General features: G+C 36.4%; 1 protein-coding gene across 1 annotated transcript; it reads right to left on the reverse strand.

Annotated features, from left to right (window-relative positions):
• Positions 1–542: 542 nt before the first annotated feature.
• On the reverse strand, positions 543–19,840 carry LOC139716787 (sodium/glucose cotransporter 4-like). The gene is made up of 14 exons (XM_071628318.1): positions 19,720–19,840; positions 15,554–15,625; positions 13,248–13,352; positions 12,694–12,753; positions 11,937–12,041; positions 10,415–10,601; positions 9,567–9,781; positions 8,804–8,939; positions 5,030–5,137; positions 4,331–4,481; positions 3,060–3,228; positions 2,298–2,513; positions 1,461–1,587; positions 543–824 (listed from the first exon to the last, which is right to left on the reverse strand). The coding sequence occupies exons 1-14, from the start codon at positions 19,807–19,809 to the stop codon at positions 601–603; spliced, it is 1,965 nt and encodes a 654-aa protein (XP_071484419.1). The 5' UTR covers positions 19,810–19,840; the 3' UTR covers positions 543–600.
• Between the last annotated feature and the right edge of the window lie 1,816 nt (positions 19,841–21,656).

Genomic DNA, 21,656 nt, shown 5'->3' on the forward strand with positions numbered 1-21,656 from the left:
GCTCGCTTTGTAGTGAATAGACTGATATAAGCCTTTTATGTCGTTGCAGAATGTCCCGAGTTCATTCACTCCTTTACCGAAGTTCACTTCGTCTTTTTTTTAAATCTGATCTGACCTGCTTTGTAGAATTCCATTCGATGGCCAGCGATAACCTCCACATACAGTTCTTCGACTTACAAAAGACTGCTATCAGCAACAATTCTCCTTTTTACACCATCACATCATGATTTTAAAACTGGGTTTCCTTTGCATGAATCCATATAACACTTTGCTTATACCAGCATCCTATATTCAGTTTTGTAATTCATTCTTCCATTCATTCATTCTTTTTTTTTTTTATTCAATTCAATTAAATTCAATTTTTATTTTATTTCCAGCCAACAAAGAGTGGAACTAGAACATGCAATGCACAATCATATTGTTTGATCAATTTAGAAAAAAAAAACTTACTTAACGCAATGTGGATCGTAAAGTATATATCAAGATATATGAATAATCCAGTAGACCAAACAATAACACCAACGCATTATTTGAAAGCATTGCATACGATCAATTACTTATTAATTTGATTACTTCTTTATCATTCATCTGCTAATTCGTTCAGCCGTAGTATGCCAAGATAAAGATGCAAACTAATCCAAGTAGCGCGCCATTGACGAAAGCTACACGTGACCATTTGGGATTTTCCACAGCCGTCACTCCGACGTCATCGGAGGATTTCTCCGGTTCTTTCTCCAAGTCGCCGTCGGTGTCCATCGGGGAGCCGCTGATTCCACACAGGATGTTCCACGCTTTCCATTTCAGGCCAGTCCGCGATTGCGCCTCTGAAAAGTGCATTATGGGCGACATTTAAAAAAAGGGTAAAAGGAGATGATCGTCCATTTAGTTTGTTTCATTTCCAACGAAAATGCGATTGAAATAAAACATTTGAATGTACATAATTACACAAAATTAGTATAACATCAGTATAAGGAAATATAGTAAAACACATTTACGGTACTTTTAAGACAAAATCAATAGAAATGGAGATTTCGAGGTCTGCCATAAAAAAGCAGGGCTTCTGATTTGCAGACTTTTCAATAACTCATTGCAGAACTGAGAAAACTAAGCCAAGAATGACGATCAGAAATACATATAAACACATACACACATACGAGAGATAAGAGAGGAGAGATTGTATTAAACAACAAAAACTGATTATGATTAAAAAAAAAGAACAACAACCGAATTGTAGGACTTTGTAGAATAGCATAACTCATTCCGCTAGATAGGAATGTCCTTTCAAATTTCTTTTAAGAAGTGAAAGTCTTAAAATGGGCGAAGATTCTGGATCAGTGTGTGTTGAAATCTAAGCTTCCGGTTGTATGGTTAGAAGGCCGACACAACAAGTTACCAAGTATAGAATCAAAACAGAAAAACAAGTGGAAAGGCATTTTTTCCGCCCCATTTTTAGGACATACTTCTTGCAGCCTCCTGTCTTTTCTCCTCTCTGATCAGGTCGTTTTTCTTCTCCTTTTCCGCGCCTTCAATGGACATCGCCTCACGAGGTATGGTCGAGAAACGAGTCCACCATGTAAGACGTACCAGCTGGGAATAAAACAGAGCCGATAGTTTTACTCGTCATCAGAATGATATCCCTATATGTAATTAGGAATAGAGTGAACCCCAAGTTGTATGGAAAAAACGTACCCCCTCCCCCACCCCCCTTTTCGGTGATATACAAAGAATATATTTCTTCACATTATTTCCTGAGTGAAGAACATTTTATTGAAAAGAACTGACAAAATGTTCGAGATACTCAAGATATATTGGATTCTTAGATGAATTCAGAAGATCAAAAAGAAAAAAAGGTTATAATAACTTCCTTTTCCTACATGACTTAAGAGTCCCAAGGATATAGCCTCCTTTATAGTGTCAGCACTGTTGTCAAAGGATTCTGTGAGCCGGGCTGATGGGGTCTTATACATGGATCTACCCTTCAAAGTAGAATCACCTAGAATCACCACGATCTTTATTTCATGTAATACAATTTTATGTTTGTATTATGTTGAATTGCAAAATGAATGAATAAATACATAAATAAGTAAATAAATAAATGAAGAAATAAATAATAATGACAATAATAATAATCACAATCATAATAATGATAATCATCACAATGATAATGATGATAATAATAATCATCATCATAATCATAATAATCATAATCATAATAATGACGATAATGATAATGACAATAAGAATAATAATAACGTCTCCCCATAAAATGGCAGTACTTCCACTCCGTGCATGCTGACCTTTTTGCTGTCGATGGGTTCGGAGAGAAGGCTGAAGATGACGATGAGGATGAAGGAGAAGGCGAAGAGAAAGGCAGCGAAGTGCAGGAAGTGGAAGTCCCTGATGATGTTGGGTCGTCGGTCCTCTTGGCCGCAGGACGGAACACCGAAGACGAAGTCGAGAACGGCGCGAGTAAGGCCGACGAAGAAGCCACACACCAACCCCCAGAAAGCCCCCTGGTCAACGTGATGTCAAATTTAATGGAGTTGGATCAAGGTCTTTTTTATAATATTCTTTTTCTTGATAGTGTTGAAGGAATAATTTTTCCCGTTCTTCTTTCAGGCATAACTATTTTGATTGTGACTACACTTGTTCTATGTTATAATTAGGAATTGCAAACGACATACAGTAGAAGACGTGGATATCGGCACAGGACTATCTGAAAAGTGTTTCAGAGAATACTTGTATATCAAATATATTCCAAGACTTGCTTCGATGGCTACATCTTATCAACATCAAAGATATACATGTAAGATGAGAAACGTATAGTGCGTGTTGAAGCAAATTACCTTAGCAGTACTCAACGAGGTAGAAATTCTTTCGATCTTTTCTTTATCACATAAGATATGCAGAAGAAAACAGATATACATGAGATTTAGGATGAATCGTTAGTGTCGTTATGAACTGTGATTAGGCCTCCATTTACTTTGTTTTTCAGAAAGGATGAAGAATTTTGTCATGCACAATAACAGTCGAAGCGATACACAAACAGTTTAACAAACCGTTTCATTGATACGTTCCCACGCAATGGCGCCGACGAAAACAGCGAAAACAGCCGGTGTTAAGTACGACAGAATCGCCTGCATGTAGACGAACAATTCCCCTGACCCGTAGGCCTGGATCACCGGAATCCAAAGCACGCCAACCACCACAAGTACCAGGGTGCATAATCTGTAAAAGAACGATACACCATTTAATTTTGCAGACCAGTCAGACACTGAAAGAAAAGGAAAATCTAAAGAAGAAATTACGGCTTAGTTGTTCGTGGATGATATTAATTCACACTTGACCAATCCCAAAGGACCGAAAATTTTTACTGATTTAAATCACCGCTCACATTATCGAATTCCTTATTAATTTGAAACTCTTACGACAAAGACAATGGTGACTATGCTAATGACAATGAAAAGAAATTAAAATCATGTTGGTATGATTTTTTTTTTTTTTGTCGCGATGGTAGATATGTTCTAGAGAGTTCTCTACATCATAATTCATCTGATCACTGTTTTTATGCGATCACAATAATTATGTTTGCTAGGTTTGCAGTGCACATTGAGTCTTGAACTGAGTTTTCACAACTGTGAAAGGATGCTGGGAAAAGTAATACTGCGCCTTTCTTTTACAAGCTCTATCTGAAGCTTGACAAACCTTCAGATTTTGATGACACAGTACATTATTATATTAAAGTAGAGTTCAAAGTTCAAAGTTCAAAGTTTATTTCATTTTTCAACAAAAAACATATGTTTCACTTCATTTTGTAACAGAAAATAAGGTAAGTAGAACATAGTGAAATAAAAAGAGTATAACAATTGAGGACCTAAAGTAATCATACATTGTATTGCAAGAAAGAAACATAAGTGATCAAAGCGAAATACATGTATACCGTTGTTTTAAATGCGAAAAATGGAGGGACCCACTAAAAAGACAGAGCTTGTAGTATGTGGGTCCCTCTGGAGAGTATAACATGTCCCAGGAATAACAAAATTTAGCCTCAACACTCTAAAAAGGAAGCTCTCGAGAAAATCAAACGTTATATCTATCATGTGCTTGTTAAGACTTTGAAGGTTATACCTGGTATGTTTTCGCTCTCTTTTAAAGAAATAGTAATAACAAAAAAGAAAAGAAAAAGGTTGACAGGAAAATATCCATCGAATGAAAGCTATTCAAGGACGGTTCCGTTACCGCATGGAAAGTTATATAAACTATTATACACTTTACGGATATCTGCAATTGACGACTTCAACAATTATGAAACTAACACTCTGAAACTTACTTTCCCACGATAACCAATTCGAGTTCGGTAGAGGTTGGCCTGATTTTGTACCAGACATCAATGACAAACATTGAACTAGCAGCGTTGAAGATGGAGGTCAACGAACTAATCATTGCAGCCAACATGGTGGCCAGCATCAGCCCTCGCAGACCTGGTGATAGCAGTGGGTGGAGGTAATGGAACACGACCTCGTTTTGCTCATTAGCACTTTCAGGATGTTTGAATGGTATGACAAATTACTCATTGAAATATAAGACCAACAGTAATGATCTTTAATCGTTAATCAATACAACACATACTTCAGGAGCGTTATTGTAATATGACGTGTGTGTAAAGCGTCACTGAATCCTACTTGACGTTAATTTCAAACGACGCAAAAACATAATTTTTTTTTAAAGATACTATGAAATAATAGCACGTCAGAATTATATACCAGCAAAGAAAAATTAATTTGGTTTAATAGCTAAAAATTGCCTCATTTAATTTCCTACTAGTGTTCTTGAAGAGGATGATTATTGTTGTAGTTGTGTGAACATCATCTAACTTAATCACGTACAGATTAACATGATTAGAAAGTGAATGATGCAAATTTCCAAAAGAAACGCAAATTGAAAGGGAAGAAAAATAGACAATTTCTGAGCAAGTTCACGTTACAGCAGAACAACAAATCATTTGTAAGTTCGAAAAGGGAAGACATACCAGTTGGCATGAGTTCCACCACAAGCTTCGGATAGGCAATGTCTGAGCAACCAGCTGGATTCCCACACACTGCGGTGCATATCTCTTCATCCACGCAAGCAATTTCATCTATAATATTCCAAAGAAGATTTGAAGAAAAAATCCGCCGTAAACAAACTTTTGAAATGGTCCGCAAACCACCCGGGGGGGGGGGGGGGGTTCATAAAGCTGCTCGTAAAGTTACGAGTGACTTACGAGCGACTGGTGATCAGTTCTTGTGCTGAATTATGGAAATTCTGATAAGTATAGAACATCAGAACTGATCACCAGTCACTCGTAAGTTGTTCGTAACTTTACGAACAGCTTTATGAAACAGGGCCCAGGTATGATAAGCAATGCTTAAACCATGACCAATAACGCAGTTTTCATATCTGGCTATAATCACCTTCGGGGTCTTCACCCTCTAACGCTCACCTTATTATGTTAGCGATACAGAGTACATGGGAATGTCATATGTCCCTTATGTGGGGGTGGGAGTGGGGGAGACACACAACAGAAATGTTAACACAGGAACAGAAAGAACAGGCACATAAACTCAAGAGAGCGAAAGGAATTTTACTCAAATCTATGTGCTTTAAACATATTATTTCAAACGCTTGAAGCTTCCCAGGTTGCTCTTCTTTTATGGTTACTGATTGTGTTTCCATTCAACACGTTTAAAGTTGAATATAAATTTAGATATCACCACCTAAAGATCCTTTGCATATCTGTAACACCTAAGAAATGCTGAGTGTGATCTGTCATAAAGTCTTGAATGAAGAAAAGTACTTGATGTTTTCTTTTTCCCATGTCATCCAAGAAGTACACAACATAACGAATTCTACTAATGTCGTAAGCAATTCACCCTCTGTGAAAAAGTAACTATTCATATTTTTATTTATATTTATAATGATATTTATATTTACATTTACATTTATATTTATATTTATTTTTACATTTTTATTTATATCTATGTTTATATTCATAAGTAAGTAGTAAGTACTGATGATTTTGATGTTAAGATTGCTGATTTTAAAATTCCAGTTGTTCGTTTTACCAAATTTTTTGGAGTTATCATCGATGATCACTTAACATGGAGACATCATGTCAATGAAGTATGCTGTAAAGCCTCTAGAGCAGTAGGTGCAATCAGTAGTAACGTGCAATCGTACCTTCTGAAATTCTTGTAAAGTTATACCACATTTTGATTATGCCTCATTTGTCTTACTGTAACATAATATGGGGAATTTGTGCAATGCATCTCTTAAACAGCATTTTTATTTTTTTTTCAAAAGTGTGCAATCCGTATGATCAGTAATAGACCATTTTTTAGCCACACAGGTCCTTTGTTCAAAGAAGATAACTTATTGACGATTTTTGATATGAACAAATTTTTCTCGCTGTTTTCATGTCCACATAAGTTTATTTTATGAACGACATTTTGCCAAGGTTTCTTGATACTTCCTTCATCCAAAATAAGAATAATTACAATACTAAACAGATGAATACATTGTATATCCCACATTTTAAATACTGCATTTCAAGATACACTTTTAAATGTACGAGACCTGCTCTGTGGAATGATTTGCCGAATGTAATAAAGTTGTCTAATAGACTTTCAATATTTAAAAGAAGTTACAAATTCTTTCTTGCTCATGAAGATATACTATAAATTCCAAGTTTTATTCAGGGTATAATCACCACACTTTGATGACTCTTGCCTTCTTATATGCACTGTGTACTTTTTGTAATATAGTTTTCTTTTGTGTATTGCATTAATGTAACTATTTTTGCTGTAATATTTAGGATCGACCATAGAAAGACCAACGGTCTATGTTAATCCCCCACAAACTGAAATAACTGATTTTATGTTGTGTTTGTCTGTTGTGAAATTGTTAAAAGTTGAACATTTTGTTTTTCTTGTATTGTTCCAATGATCTACTGTGTATGTATCGTTCCTGTACTTTTTGTAAATGCTTTTTATCAGGATGTGGAAAATTAATGAAATGAAACGAAATGAAATTTCATTGGATGCTTAACCAAGTCTCTGGAATTAGATGAGCAGTAGATCGCCGTAGCCGTTTTTTTTTTCCTTTTTAAGCTCTGAAAATGATGATTTGATTTAATAGTATGGCGTACTAAAGGCACGTTCAGAAAATCTATTTAGGTGGCAGTGTTGTGCAATGAAAACAATTCCAATAAAATGTTGCACAATGAATATATCCTTCGACATTCCAATGCACATAATGAAACATGTTGTGAGGAATAAGATAGTATAGGGATGAATTTCAAAAGGGATCATAGTTAAGTTTATTATTATTACTATTATACTTCCTACAATTATTTTCCCGCTTCATGATATTATTGATTTAAATTGTATTTTCTATGATTCTTTTTTTTATTATTGTCACGCATTTTATTTTGACATTACTTTATTTTTCCATAACTTTATTGAATATTCATATTGAAGACAGGAAAGAAATAATATATGAAAAGCATAAAAGAAAAGCCGAAGACATATCTGAGGAAATAGTAAGTGCAGGGTATACATTGTTGTATAAATACAATAGTACATTTTGCCTCTCTATGCGGAGGAAATGGAGAGAATGACAATGACCCAGTACCAAATTTAGCTTTATGTTACCCGTACGCTTGTCTAAAGAAAGAAAGGAATGATCTATTAAAGTATAGCTTTCAACTGATTAATGTCTTAAGCTACCATTCTACAAACCTTCCTCATGTTTTATCATTACAAACCAGATTTCAATACAAGTTTGATTTACATTTTGTAGCTTCCATTCCATAGCCCCTTTCTACTTTATTAGACAATGTTAGACATCACCTTTTAATACAAGTTTGACCCACATTACGTTTACAACGTGTGGCTATACTGGATGGGGAGGAACAGGGGATGAACGAAATTGGTATCGGATCGGCATGTCATCAGGCGGTTATACAACCCGTTGTCATTGAGTTCATGTCACTCTTTGACACTCCCATAATTATTCCCAGCAGAACTTGTAGCCATTAATCACATTGGCACGCAACCAATTTAGCGTCAAAGTACACATCATCAAACGATAAGTGCGATGGGTAAAAGCACTGTGATAACCTAATTTTGTCCTCTTCGGCACAGCACTTTATGGGTTCATCATAGCTGTTTTGTGGGTGATATGGATCACAGAGTAAACAAAATGAGAGATTCTGTACAAATCGCAAAATACGATAGTAAGAAAACACATGTATACATTATGAGATCGAGCCCTTAAGTTCGGGAGGATCTTAGTGACTTGTACCTTTCGATATATCGTACAACTCATATTTGGCTCACAAAGAGAAGACATGTTGTGTATGCTGGACCCATGGCAATCGTAAATCATGTCAATATTAATTTGAGCGATATAGATGCACATTCTTAACTGTACATGTGTGCCTATAGGAGCAAAATTGAGATCGTTGTATTTTTTGGCTCTTGAAGTTTTGGCATTTTAAATTGTATTTTCTTTGTCATTTATTTTGTAAAGACGAATTCGTTTTATACGGCTGAATGCCGATTTATTTGACGTGAAGAAAACGCAGTCATATCTTTCGTTGTCGTCCAATTCGCTTTGGTCTGAAGATAATTGATATGTATTGGATTCTATAACCGTTTTATAGTTAGGATAGGTCTCGCTTGCGTTTGATCTGACCGGCGCTATTCACAACATTGAACCTGAGATCATCCATTTCGAATTGTCATTGGAATAAGAATCCTACTTGGAAAGAGTGTCCGGCTGATCATTCCTGGGATAACCATGAGGAACATGGGAAGGATTTTGAAGTATCCTGTCATGATGCAGGCACCTTTCCCATGGGTCACGTTCCTCGCTGCCAGAGTCCTCTGTACGATGACCTGAATTAGTATAAGACAGATAGGCAGATAGACAGACAGACGGGCAGACACATTGATTTTTATTTACATATATATGAAGAGTCAATTAATATACCGAAGACCATGTCAGATGAAATGATTTCTGAACACATTTATCTTCAAAATGTTATAATTTAGAAAAGTCGACCCAGTCTTCATATCGATGGGACCCGTGACGTTTCAGAAATGTGAAACCATCTCTGAATACTTATGTGCTATTAATGGTGATCTGTTTGCTTCTAACCTGCATACTGAGAGACAAAAAAAAAATATGATAATGTTATGATTTTCTGGACAGAAATCCCGGTGAGATAACTTTGTGTGAATAAAGGTACAATCTTTTAGTTAAAGCAGTCAAACCTGTCCTTTATTTTCCCTTGCTATCCTATCTTTACGCAAGTCACTCCTCCCCTCAAGGGTTGAAAGCAGATCAAGCTATATTAAATACTATAAGCTGCAACCCTTCTGTATCTTTTACTATTGATTTTATCAGGTATACAACTTGTTGCACACTGTAAATCCAATGAGGAATTTTTAAAAGTAAGTCTTCGGGGAGGGGGATGCTGTGACACAAATGATGATAAAGGTAACTTAAAAGAAAGAAATCACCTGGTTTGTACACCAGAAATAACACCCGAGTACCATTGTCCCGAAGATGGACCCAGGCCAGGGAAGGTCTGATGTCTTGGCATCTCGAAATATATGCCACGTTTCCTCAGTAGGGATTCCGCACGTGGAGTTGCCGTAGATCTGGGTAGTATTCGGGATGGCAGTCATATATTCCAGTCTTAGAGTGTCCATAGACCATCCAATCCGTGAGAAAGCTTAAGTAAATAACAATTATAACGACATCATTATCCATCCTATAGTTAAGATGATCAAAATTGTATCTCGGATGTTGTTAATTTAATAATGTTTCTTATTCACAAGCGTAATAATTATGCATTATAAGGATGCATGATATGCTCTTTTCTTACTGTCAAATCAAGCGAGAAGAAAAAAAAAAAAGATAATTGAGAATACTATCGAATACTTTTGAGAACATCAAAAGATTTCCAATTTCATGAAATTCTTCCGTTGAGGTGTTTTCATTGCTACTGATTGAAAAATTGCCCTACATCGACGTAAATAACAATAAAATCATTTACGTCGATGTAGGGCAATTTGTCAATCAGTTGCAATCATAAGAATTGATATTTACAACAGGTACGTGTATTCTTAAAGCATAATTAAAACATTTTCTTTCAGGTTTCAGTTACTGTTGTTTTTTTATCATTTAAGATCATTATGTAGACACAATTCAGTTCTTACTCGTCGAGTTGAAAATCCTTAGTTTGGAAAATAATTAGCTTGACGTAAAGAAGTAATCAAAGAGTTGTCGATGTAGACGTATTTCTTCTGTTACTTTCTCTTTTCATTGCAATTCATAGTCAGGGATAATTGGCCAGTACCCCTACCTATTCCCATGAGGATGAAGGCACCGATGACCATGACGACTGCCTGGATGGCGTCGGTGTAGATGACGGCCTTTAGTCCTCCGGCCACGGTGTAGACGGCCGTCATTAGGAGAAGGACGATGATGGCCGTGTAGACATCCCATCCTAGCGACTGCTGGATGACTATTGAACCGGCATACATCTCACCCTGCCAAGTTACAGAGAGAAGGAAGTGAAAGATATGAATGGGAGATAGAAGTGGAAAATAGGAGAGGGAGGAGTGGCAGAGAGAGAGAAGATAGAGAAAGAAAAGTGAGAGATAGGAATGAGAAATAGGAGTGAGAGATAGAAGTGAGAAATAGGAGTGTGATATAGAAGTGAGAGATAGGAGTAAGAAATATAAATGAGAGATAGAAGTGAGAGATAGGAGTGAGATATAGAAGTGAGATATACAAGGGAGAGATAGGAGAGACAGATAGGAGAGGGAAATATGAATGAGAGATGAGAGTGAACAGATAAGAGTGAGAGATAGAAGTGAGAAATAGGAGTGAGATATAGAAGTGAGAAATGGGAGTGAGATATAGAAGTGAGAGATAGGAGTAAGAAATATAAATGCGAGATAGAAGTGAGAGATAGGAGTGAGATATAGAAGTGAGATATACAAGGGAGAGATAGGAGAGACAGATAGGAGAGAGAAATATGAGTGAGAGATGAAAGTGAACAGATAGGAGTGAGAGATAGAAGTGAGAAATAGGAGTGAAATATAGAAGTGAGATATACAAGGGAGAGATAGAAGAGACAGATAGGAGAGAGAAATATGAGTGAGAGATAGAAGTGGAAGATAGGAGGGAGAGATATGAGTGATAGATGGGAGTGAGAGACAGGAGTATGAGGTGAGTAAGATATAGGAATTAGATGTGGGAGTTAGAGATGGGAGTGACGAGACAGGAATTAGAGGTAGAAGTGAGAGATGGAGTGAGCGCAAGATGTGAGAGATATGAGAGACAGATAGAAGTGAGAGAGAGGGAGAGAGTGAGCGAAAGATGTGCGAGATAAGAGTGACGGATAGGAATAAGAGATAGAAGTGAGAGATAGAAGTGTGAGATAGGAGAAGAGATTGGATGGGAGAGAAAAGATGGGAGTGGAGTGAAAAGGGGAAGGCAGAAAGGATAGCGCGGATGAGGGAGAGATATATGAAGAGGAAAAAAAAAACCTCGAAGCGCTTGTATGGACTTTGGTTTTATTTATCGCTCGACAAATAATGAGAGCATTTTGCAAAGAGACTGATCTTGTCTTAACATGAAATACCCCAACTCAGTTCAAAGTGCTATGTCGAATGTTCGCATAATATCAACAACAACGCACCATAGACAAACCCAGAAAGCAAAACGCAAAACAGTGCGCTATGAACAGAACAGTCAATGCCTAGCGTATGGAGAGAATAGGATCTATAATGGTAATCGGCAAAGTAAGGCAAGTGATGTAAATTTAGCTAAAGAACAAACAGCTCAGATGTTGATCAACATGTAAAAGTTCGCCATACCGACAACATAATGACGATAGCCATTATTAGGTTGATGACGGAGATAAATATTTGGAGGCGATCTCCTCCAAAGCGGAGCTTCAGATATTCCGGTACAGTTGAAACCTGTTTGTACAAAAACAAAAATATAATGATAATTAAAACTAAAATTATTCCAATCGAATTGATCAAAACTGGAATTACAGCACGCGATTACCGTTCTTTTAACTAAAATTTAAAACATCTATGGAAACGTTACCAAGACAGAACAATTTGTATAGGTCTTGTTCTATTGTTGGCCATTATGGAAATATTGATCTGGGCAATTTGCACATGAAAAACAAACAACGAACTAAAATTGTTGAAACCCCTAACCGCCTAACTTTCAAAGAACTTCCTTTGATCATCCAGTTTTTCTCTTTTTCCATCTGACAAAGGCATAGGACAATCTGAACATGTTCCGTCTGTAAAATCATCTAAGGTTGCAGAAATGACGTAAATTTGAAGTGAAATGTAAGGCAGGCAACATAAGACTTCGGGCAGCCTCAATTTCAATAGAAAGCTTTCAATATATCGACCTACATGTACTTTCAATAACGGTTATGACTTAGAAGTATGTTCGTGGGTTAATGCGTCTTTCTTTAAGCCCGATTTGCATATAAACCGTGCTGTATATAATCATGGAATCTAGCAAGATTCGGCCACCCGCAATGACGCTTTTACAACCGTTCAAATCTAACTGATTCATTTATAAAGGAAATTGATTTGTAGAAAATACCTCGGATGCAAAGTATACAGGGACAAAGATGAAGCCAAGTAGGAGTAGGCAATTTAAAGCCTGCAAAGGAAGAAACGAAAATATCGATTAATAATACTTTGTGTAGTTCAAAATGAAGATGATTAAACAATGTTATTGATACAGAAGATGCCACATGCATTTGCTCTTTGTAGATTCGTTAAGCTCTAACTGCTTTGCCATTTTGTTGTGTTTATTTTCAATACGTTGAACAACAACAGATTGTAGCATGAACCTACATTCCATTCTTCTGATGAACTCCTAGCTATTCCTTTTTTTTTTTAATTATTGGTATACAAACACAATTCGGATGCATAAGGGACACATGCGAATAACACTTTTGCCCTGTTGTATTTACTGTTGTGTTTCGTTTTTCTAGTGTTCACTTTGACTATCCGTAGTAGAAAAAGCTTCAAAAATTTAGCTGTTAAGGATAATTCATCAGACTTGCTCTTGTTAAAACGCCAGCACTTTTCTGAACAGGCACCAAAATCATAACGTGTCAGTCTGTACAAATATCTGTTTTCTTTGTTTACCTGAAATTCGTAGATTACGACCCCATAACCGGAAATGGACGCTGTACCAGATACGCCGATGAAGGTCGCGCTTCCGATGTTTGTTACAACGAGTGAAAGTCCAACCTTTGAGGTGAAAAATACTCACTGTACTATTTTCAAAAATTTTGCTGCCTATTTACTGGCAATACATGAGGTTTGTTTTGATTCAAAATGTGGTTTAACGTGTTACACATCAGTATACATAATATCATATCAAATAATGACAATTTATTATCAATCAGAACAGCAATGACAGAAATGTAGGCCTATATCATTGTAGTATTAAGCGTGTCTACAACACCTAGTCAAATTGGTCAGGAGCTCAAGACGGATTTAACACGCACGCACAAGATTTTATGACCAACAGAGATAAGAATGTTTTATGGGGCAATTACATCTCATTGATGACACTATTGTAAACCATTTTGAAAATTTACAGGAGTCAATTCTATCATTACTATCATATTACAAGTGCGTGCTAGTGTACGTGACGTGTTTCATATGATGAGCTTTTTTTAATAGTTTTTTTTTTCATAGATTTTTTTTTCAGTGAAGAAGAAGTAGGCTGAAGGTTTAATTATTTCATGAGTGTCTCTGACCGGCATTTACAGATGAATTAAATATTAAATCTGTTTTTATTCTATATCGTGCATACCGATTAATACTGTCCATTTCTTACCGGTACGTTCATACTCTCCATACACACTCATGAAATTATTAAATAATCAGCCTACAGCCGCTCCGATAACATTTACACCATCGGAAAAATAACAAATCTATGACATTTTATTATGTGTGATTAATTTCTCATTTTGAGTCATCAATTATGACGATGAGATAGCTTTGTCGGTAGCGCGTCTGCCTCACGATCCTAATACCCCCATCTCACTAGACGGCGATTCCGCTACGATCATCAAAAATCGACAAAGCGCGGCGGATCGTGGCTTGATCGCTTTAAATCTTCTCCATCGTATCTTGAGCGGTTCAGAAGCGCGGAGGATCGCCACCATCGCCATGATCGGCGACCTCGCTACGGGAGTTTTGAACATGTCCAACATTTCCGTAGCGAGGTCGCGACCGATCGCCGTGGTTTTAGAGCGTACCACCATCGCCTCACGAGCGCATTAAAAGCGCCACATTCATAGCTTTGACGGGGTATAATAGCATCGCGCAAAGCGTAACTCAAGCGCATCAAAAGCGGCTCCCATCGCCCATGAAAATTACCACTTTTTACAATATTACGAAACAGGAACCAACCATGAACGATAGAAAGTGATGCACCGACCAGGAAGGTGGACATGGAGAAAAACGTATAAAATTATTTTTCTACGTACACTCAGTACGTATCTACTTTGTTTATCAAATTGTTTGTTTGTCACAAACCATTGCAAGTCAATGAAAGTAAAAATGAAGTTGTAATATTTTCAAATATATCTTCATAAAATTGTCTCATTGTAGGATACGATTTGTAGGTTGCTCGTAAGCCGATTCTTTAATATTAAACTAAGTTTACCCTTTTAATTGAATGGATGACTCAACTAATAGTGCAATTTCACATCAGGTTCTATCTGGTGTGGTCTAGAATGCTAAGATATAAGGGTAAAACCATATGCTGCACATCCATGTTGATTTAACACTGACATCTGCCTGAAGAATTTCAATCATGAAACCTATTTTATACCCCGATCGCTTGAGATCGTCGCATGAGCCCGGCGTAAACGTATCATTGTTGCTCCGATCGTATCACTGTTGTAGCGAGGTCTTGATAAGCTTATCGCGACTATCGCAACATAGTCGGTTCGATCGCAGAAGCAGCGCGTCTTGTCGGCCTTTGAAATGCGGCAACAACGTGGCAGAGTCGTATTATCATCTTGGCGCTATCGCTTACAGCGCAGGTTGAGCGTGGGGAAACCGTAATGTAATCGCCTCGGAGGCCAAATAATGGAGACGGACGGCGATCGCACCACGATTTGTTAAATCGTCACAAATCGCCATGGTCGCCATGGTCGCCTTCCTAGGACTACGGTTCGATATCCGGGTCCCACTGAACAATGTTGTGTATAACGTAATCATGCCGCTCCCTCACAAAGAGATAAAGCACTCTGCCCCTCGGATAGTACATGAAATGGATGTCCCTTTATTTTATTCATTGGCAGGGCGTTTAACCCGGTAAAGTGGTGCGACCTCTTATACATCCAACTAGACCACATGGAAGACCAGCTGAACATGGGCTATCAAGCCATTTTCTGAGATGGAAAATGAAATAAACCAAAAAACAACCTTACCAAATACCATGGCATCTGTCGACCGGCGAGAAAGTATCCACTGGTGCTGTCTTTACCTCCACCCCAGGCGGCCTGGAAGAAAAGGAAAGATCCGCAATCATCTTCAGATGGATAAGGACAAAACCAAGGATAACTTGCCATTTTTAAGCAATTCTTGATTTTCTTTTGGGATAGGAGGGGGTCAGGAAAAGAAGAACAATCTTCAAAAACCGTATTGCTTTAATGGGCATTTTGGTCATCAATCAGATCTTTGTTGATTTGATTCAGATAAGGTTGCAGTTCCTTCCTTTAAACCTCATGTTGTCAGCTATGAATTTCAAGGCTTATTGGTTCTTGTTCAATATTTCTTGTATTCCTTGATGTGTCATGTACGAAGAATAAGATTTAAATAAAGATTGTCAAGCAAGTGCAAGAAATTGCAAACTTGAACAAACATCTTTGATATATGTCAATATATACATGTATATATATATATGTATATATAAATATATAAATATATTTATATATATATGTGTGTGTGTGTGTGTGTGTGTGCGTGTGTGTGTGCGCGCGTGCGCTCTTTGCTTTCAGTGGCGCGATGACACACAAAAATCATATAAACAGATAAAAAAATTCGAAGATACAAATATGAAGGAATCTAAGGAAAGGGCAACTGTGTAGGCCTTCTCAGCAGATTCCCTAACAGATTAATTAATAAATGAAAGTAACTATGGGTAGATGTGATAGTCAACTTCTATGGATGTGGGTAATGGTTGCTGAAAAAAAAACCAAACAAACAAACAAGTAATGAAGAATTAGAAATAAAAATCATTTTCCATCAGCTCAAAAAAAAAAATCATGATCATTTGGTATCGGAATCAAATCATACTTCGATATATGTCGGTTGGCGATTTTTTTTTTTTTTGCGTCGTACATACGTATTATTTTCTTCTTTTTTTTGGCCTAGAAAATCTACAAAAACTTAGTGTAGACAAGGTGTATTCATTTCTGTTGTTAAAGGTCACGTGGCCTGCCTTGATATTGACGTAGAGAGAAAAGAAAGAAAGAGAGAGACAAGGAGACGAGAGGGAGTGAGGGATAGAGAACGTATTCTCCAACATCTTTATTTGTTGCATTTATATTCTACAATTCGTGACCAGACGGGGACGTCACGAATTTAACTATGAGCAAGGTTCAAAAACTCGAGATTCTCTGTTTAGGATATCTCGTCATAATAACGAAAGCTCACAATCTTGTTGACATAAAAGTTTGAGGTCGTGGAAAACTTTTCTCACACTTATATTCAAAAATGCAAACTGGATAAAGTACATGTGGCGAAGTGCATTAGAGAGATAATCAAACATAGGGCGCACAAAGAGTTGAAAAGTAGAAAAAAATCATTTCGTGAATATTGATTCAGTAAATATTTGTATATTTGACACTGCTTCTGTCAGTTTCTACTTTTTTCCGATGTAAGCTCTTCTAGATACTGAATACAACATATACAACTCGTCACGGCCCTGAAAAATCTATAAGAAACAAATCACAAGATGAATCAAAAGTTCGGTCGTTTGATTATCCTGATTTTTGAGTGACAGGAGAATATTTTATCGAAACGTACATGGAGAAAATAGAAATTCAAAAATAGAGATTGACAAAAAGATTACAGAGGAAGCTGCATCTTGTGATAGGGGTAGTTGTTTTTAATGCCACCAATATAATGACAAAATATCGAAACAAATATGATATCATCAAAACATAATAGATATAATAATATAGAAACAAAAGGGATTTATCATTTACAACGTGTTCACAAAGATTGCTGCATTATAGTCAAAATGTCTGAGGAATTTAGCATTAAAGGTTATTTGTCTCAGGAATCCCCCATTGTGTATTCCCAAATTTATTTTCGCAGTGAAAAAGGTTTAAAGGTCTACAAATACCATTGTAAGAGAAAACATTTTGTGTCAATGGCTTTACACTGAGCTGCTAGAACCTTACTAAAGTTATCTTCCAGTTAAAGCTATAAATATCAACGACAACAACATCCCAAGGGCTTCTAGATTTAAGTTGGGGGGGGGGGGCTTAGTATAATTCTGAGTCTTATGTAATAAAATTACTTTGTGTTTTTTTCCTTGAGTTATAGTGTGCCAATAGATATCCATGCTACATATAAATTTTCTTTTACCCGATTTTATCATGGAACCTACGACTGAACAAGCATGGGTCTCATCATATTCCTGTATACTTTGTAAGATTATAATCACCAGTACAACTGTAAAGCGACCATTATGTTTATTGTACGTTATTTTCTTTTAAAAAAAAGGTTGTTTATTAAGGTGAAGGTTTCGCTTAATGTGTACTTTTGTGCGTTTTGTATTTTAGAATAATTGTATTCTGTTTCACCTTTCTTTACAGAAATTTGACGGATAATTGCGATTGACAAATAGAAATTTAAAAACTGACATGAATAGTTTAACAACTGACCCTATGTTTAGAACACTGATTTTGTCTACAGTTCACTTCCCACTGAATCGATTGTCAGGGCACATTTTACTATTAAACTGCCAAATGATTTCAATGTTGAAAGCCTCGCTGCTCATATCTATTCGGGACTAGACTCGAATAGTTGTTCTGCCGATATAAATCGTGTTTACCCGCTCGTAATGGGGCGTGCACATTTTTACGATGTTTGAACAACACTTTATTTCCAAAATCGTCTCTGTAATTTTCTCTTTCAGATCACAGAACCACTTAAGAACCAATCAAAGAAGTACAGAACGCTTATCTTGCTAAAATGAATCGTTTTATGTCTGAATAATGGATTCAGTAGCTCACTCATGACACATTTTAAGCAGTTTATCACATTACCTGGGCATGATGTATATCTTCTAAACTTCTATCATATAGTTTAAAACGCGAAAATGTAGCAAATCTTCTGTATAATACACAAGGTGAGTTTTGTTTCCTATGCAGTATTCCAATAGTCATAAGACATACTACTAGGTCATTACAGATTGCTCTTTTTTCAAAAGTCCTTAAACGTGTGAGAAGTTGTTTAGAATTCTAATCGTTTCTACTGAATATTTCATTTCAATACATTAATTGCAAACGGAATCACTGTTAGAGCTTGCAAGCATTCGTACGTTGCGGGTAGGATTCTACGTCAGTTCTAGTAAACTATTGGTTATACGTGAGTACTGTTTATTTTACATGCGTGTTATGCTCATTATTTTGTAACGTTCTACATCCTACCTTTGCCTTGGTTTAACGTGCCCTTTCTCCACATGTCTATTGCAACATTTAAACGATTAACATGCATTTGCGTGTTTACCTTTGGGAGCAGTGATTTAAAAATGTTTAAGATATCACTTTTGATGCATATGTGTAGGTCAGTTGTATCACAAAACATCCTACTATACAAAATTTTTGCGGTAAAGCCTAAAATATAAGGAGATATCACTATTTTTCTCATTAAACCATAACTGTAGACGGTTTAGTCTGAAAACATTTTTATTATAACTATTGTTCACATGTTATATATTTAACAATACTTAACATCGATTATACTGGTTCAAATTTTTACATTGGTTGTTTTTATCCGTAACTCATATTTTAGAACTATTTTGAAGCACTAATGCTGGGTTTTTGTTTCATCTGCAAATGGTAAATTATGCCTTTATCAATGCATATCCTTGAAGTCTAGATCATCGTTGTGCTTATGAGATGAAAGATTTCACATTTCCTTCAAAATCTGTTGAATAGCTCATGTTAGAGGAAACTATCCATTGTATAATTGTCAGAAACATTGATAAATGAGAATAAATACTGTGCACAAATTCAGCTGCAGCTGGAGGAGGCTGTGTCAAAGCAATTGAGCATTCCGTCCAGTCCCAATGAGTAATGTATGTGTTAAGAAGAGGTTTCTAAAGAGAAAAAAAAAACATAACTCACATACCAGCGTGTAAGACGAATTGCAGTAAAGTCTATAAAACTGTTATAGCTTTGAAAATTAGAGTTATGCTTATACTTGATAGTGATTGGTTTTTTATATATTTGTCCTTTTCTTTATCTTTGTAAAAGAAATATATAATTGTTTCCTTATGAGTTACAGTCTGGAGTGTGCAAGGCTGTAATCGGCACCCTACAAGCTCTAGAAAAGAACTGAATGATCGGTTGTTCCTTACCCATATTCCGATCGAGAACACGGCAAGGAAGTGGATGACGATGACGACAATGTCCCACGTCTCGAGATTGTTCGACGTCGAATTACCCATCCCGCTGATAATCCGTCAAAGAGCCAGAAACTTCGCAAAACCAGGACAGGGTAACACTTAACCTGTGTACGAACATACAGTACAAAACAAAATATATCAATACTCTATAGTGATACTCATAAACCTAAGTAACCTGTCAATGAAAGTTGCTACACTCGTCAGTATAGCCACTATATTTGAACTATGCTTTAATTACTTTGTAGATTTTAACTCTCTGCAGCTCAAAATGAAGAAAGGAAGCACAGCAATCCACTACCGACCTGCTTTGATCTCTCACCCTGTCACTGTGCATGTGGAAGTAGATGTAATGACGATTCAAATAGCTTCCCTGAAAGTATAGAAGCAGATTGGCGCATGTGCAGTATTACACTTGCTGGATAAATCTTCAAATATAACGAGGTCAGCGCATCCACCCCTTTTACTTTAAAGCGGAATACTGTGCGGTGTTCGTTTGATTTGCTGAGGAGAAGTACAAATATCAATAAGACATATAAGATGACTATGTTTCAACAGATCGTGTGTTTTGCGTTTTGGAAACAGTTTGGTCGAAAATCTCAAATGAAAATGTTTCTCTTGTCACACTATTTTTTTTTCAACTTTTCTCTTTACTATCTATCGCTCTGAAACTGAAACGAGAAAGTATTTTGTTTTGTTGTAGTTTTTATTTTGCAAATAAAGTTACCAATTTAAAAACAAAGGGAAATAAATTTCCCCTTAACCAACGGTATTAAAATGCAAAAATTAGGGGTGGATCCGGGAATTCCTTACAGGGGGGGGGGCGCAAAAAAAGATTGGTAAAAAGCTAACAAAAATAAAAACTATTACAGCAGGCTTCAGCGCAATTTAGGTGAAAACGGTAGTTGAGATTTAAAGCGCGGGCGAACGCGCCCCCTTTCTTTTTTTTTTTTCTTTTTGTTCCTATTGCTAAAAAATAAAACGAAATTTAAGGGGAGGCCTTGGGCGCCCGGTGCGCCCTTCCTGGGTCCGCCACTGAAAATGTCTGTGAAAATATTGCATATCAAGTAAAACATTTCAAGGCATTACTATTATGCACCTTATCTCTCTTTCTCTCTTTAATTTCTCTCCGTCCCTCTGTGTCTCATAGGATATATTATTTGGCTTTTATGTAGTCAAACATCTCTTTAGTGCCAATTGGCTTTGAAATGTGCCTTAAGTCGAATGCGTCAGTGATTAAAGGCATAATTTACCGTTTGCAGATGAAACAAAAACCCATCATTATTCCTTCAAAACAGCCAATGTAAAAATTTAAACCAGTACAACTCATGTTAAGTATTGTTAAATAATAAATACAATATGTGAACAATAGTTCCAAACTAAATCGTCTACAGTTTGGCTTAATGAGAAAAAATAGTGATGTCTCCTTATCTTTAGGCTGTATTGCAAAAATTTTATATGGTAGAATGTTTTTTTGATACAACTGACCGATACATAACAATGTAAGTATCAAAAGTGATATCTTGAACACTTTTTAAATCACTGCTCCCAAAGGTAAACATGACCTTTAATTCCTGTTCAAAACAAACCCTACTCTCTTTCAGTTGGTTATTATACGTGTGGTGATGCAGAGACTTTACAAGACCTCTACAACCCCTTTGATGACCCGGTCCTCAAACTCAGCTCTGTGTCGTTTTTGAATCTTTGATATGTTTCAATATCTTCGAGTAATAGTTCTTCACGAGTACGTTTAGGACATAAAAACAGTTATATATGCATTTGAAAATGTTATCTGCATTGCGTATGGATAGCTAGCAAGTTTAAGACAGGGTAGTAACTATGATGATTGGTGATTATTCGAAGATCCTTTTTATGCTTATGCTAGAGAATAT

Source organism: Diadema antillarum, unplaced genomic scaffold (genome assembly GCF_040938485.1).
Source record: "Diadema antillarum isolate AM-2024a unplaced genomic scaffold, OU_Dant_1.0 scf00000070, whole genome shotgun sequence".
Classification (NCBI taxonomy): domain Eukaryota; kingdom Metazoa; phylum Echinodermata; class Echinoidea; order Diadematoida; family Diadematidae; genus Diadema; species Diadema antillarum.

Excerpts from the sequence above, each read along its gene's own strand:
- LOC139716787 (XM_071628318.1), bottom strand. The coding sequence starts at position 19,809 with ATGGGTAATTCGACGTCGAACAATCTCGAGACGTGGGACATTGTCGTC. Across the intron at positions 10,602-11,936 it reads CTATCGTCATTATGTTGTCG|GGTGAGATGTATGCCGGTTC; the intron begins GTATGGCGAACT and ends GTAACTTGGCAG. Across the intron at positions 4,482-5,029 it reads GGTGGAACTCATGCCAACTG|GTCTGCGAGGGCTGATGCTG; the intron begins GTATGTCTTCCC and ends TGCTATCACCAG.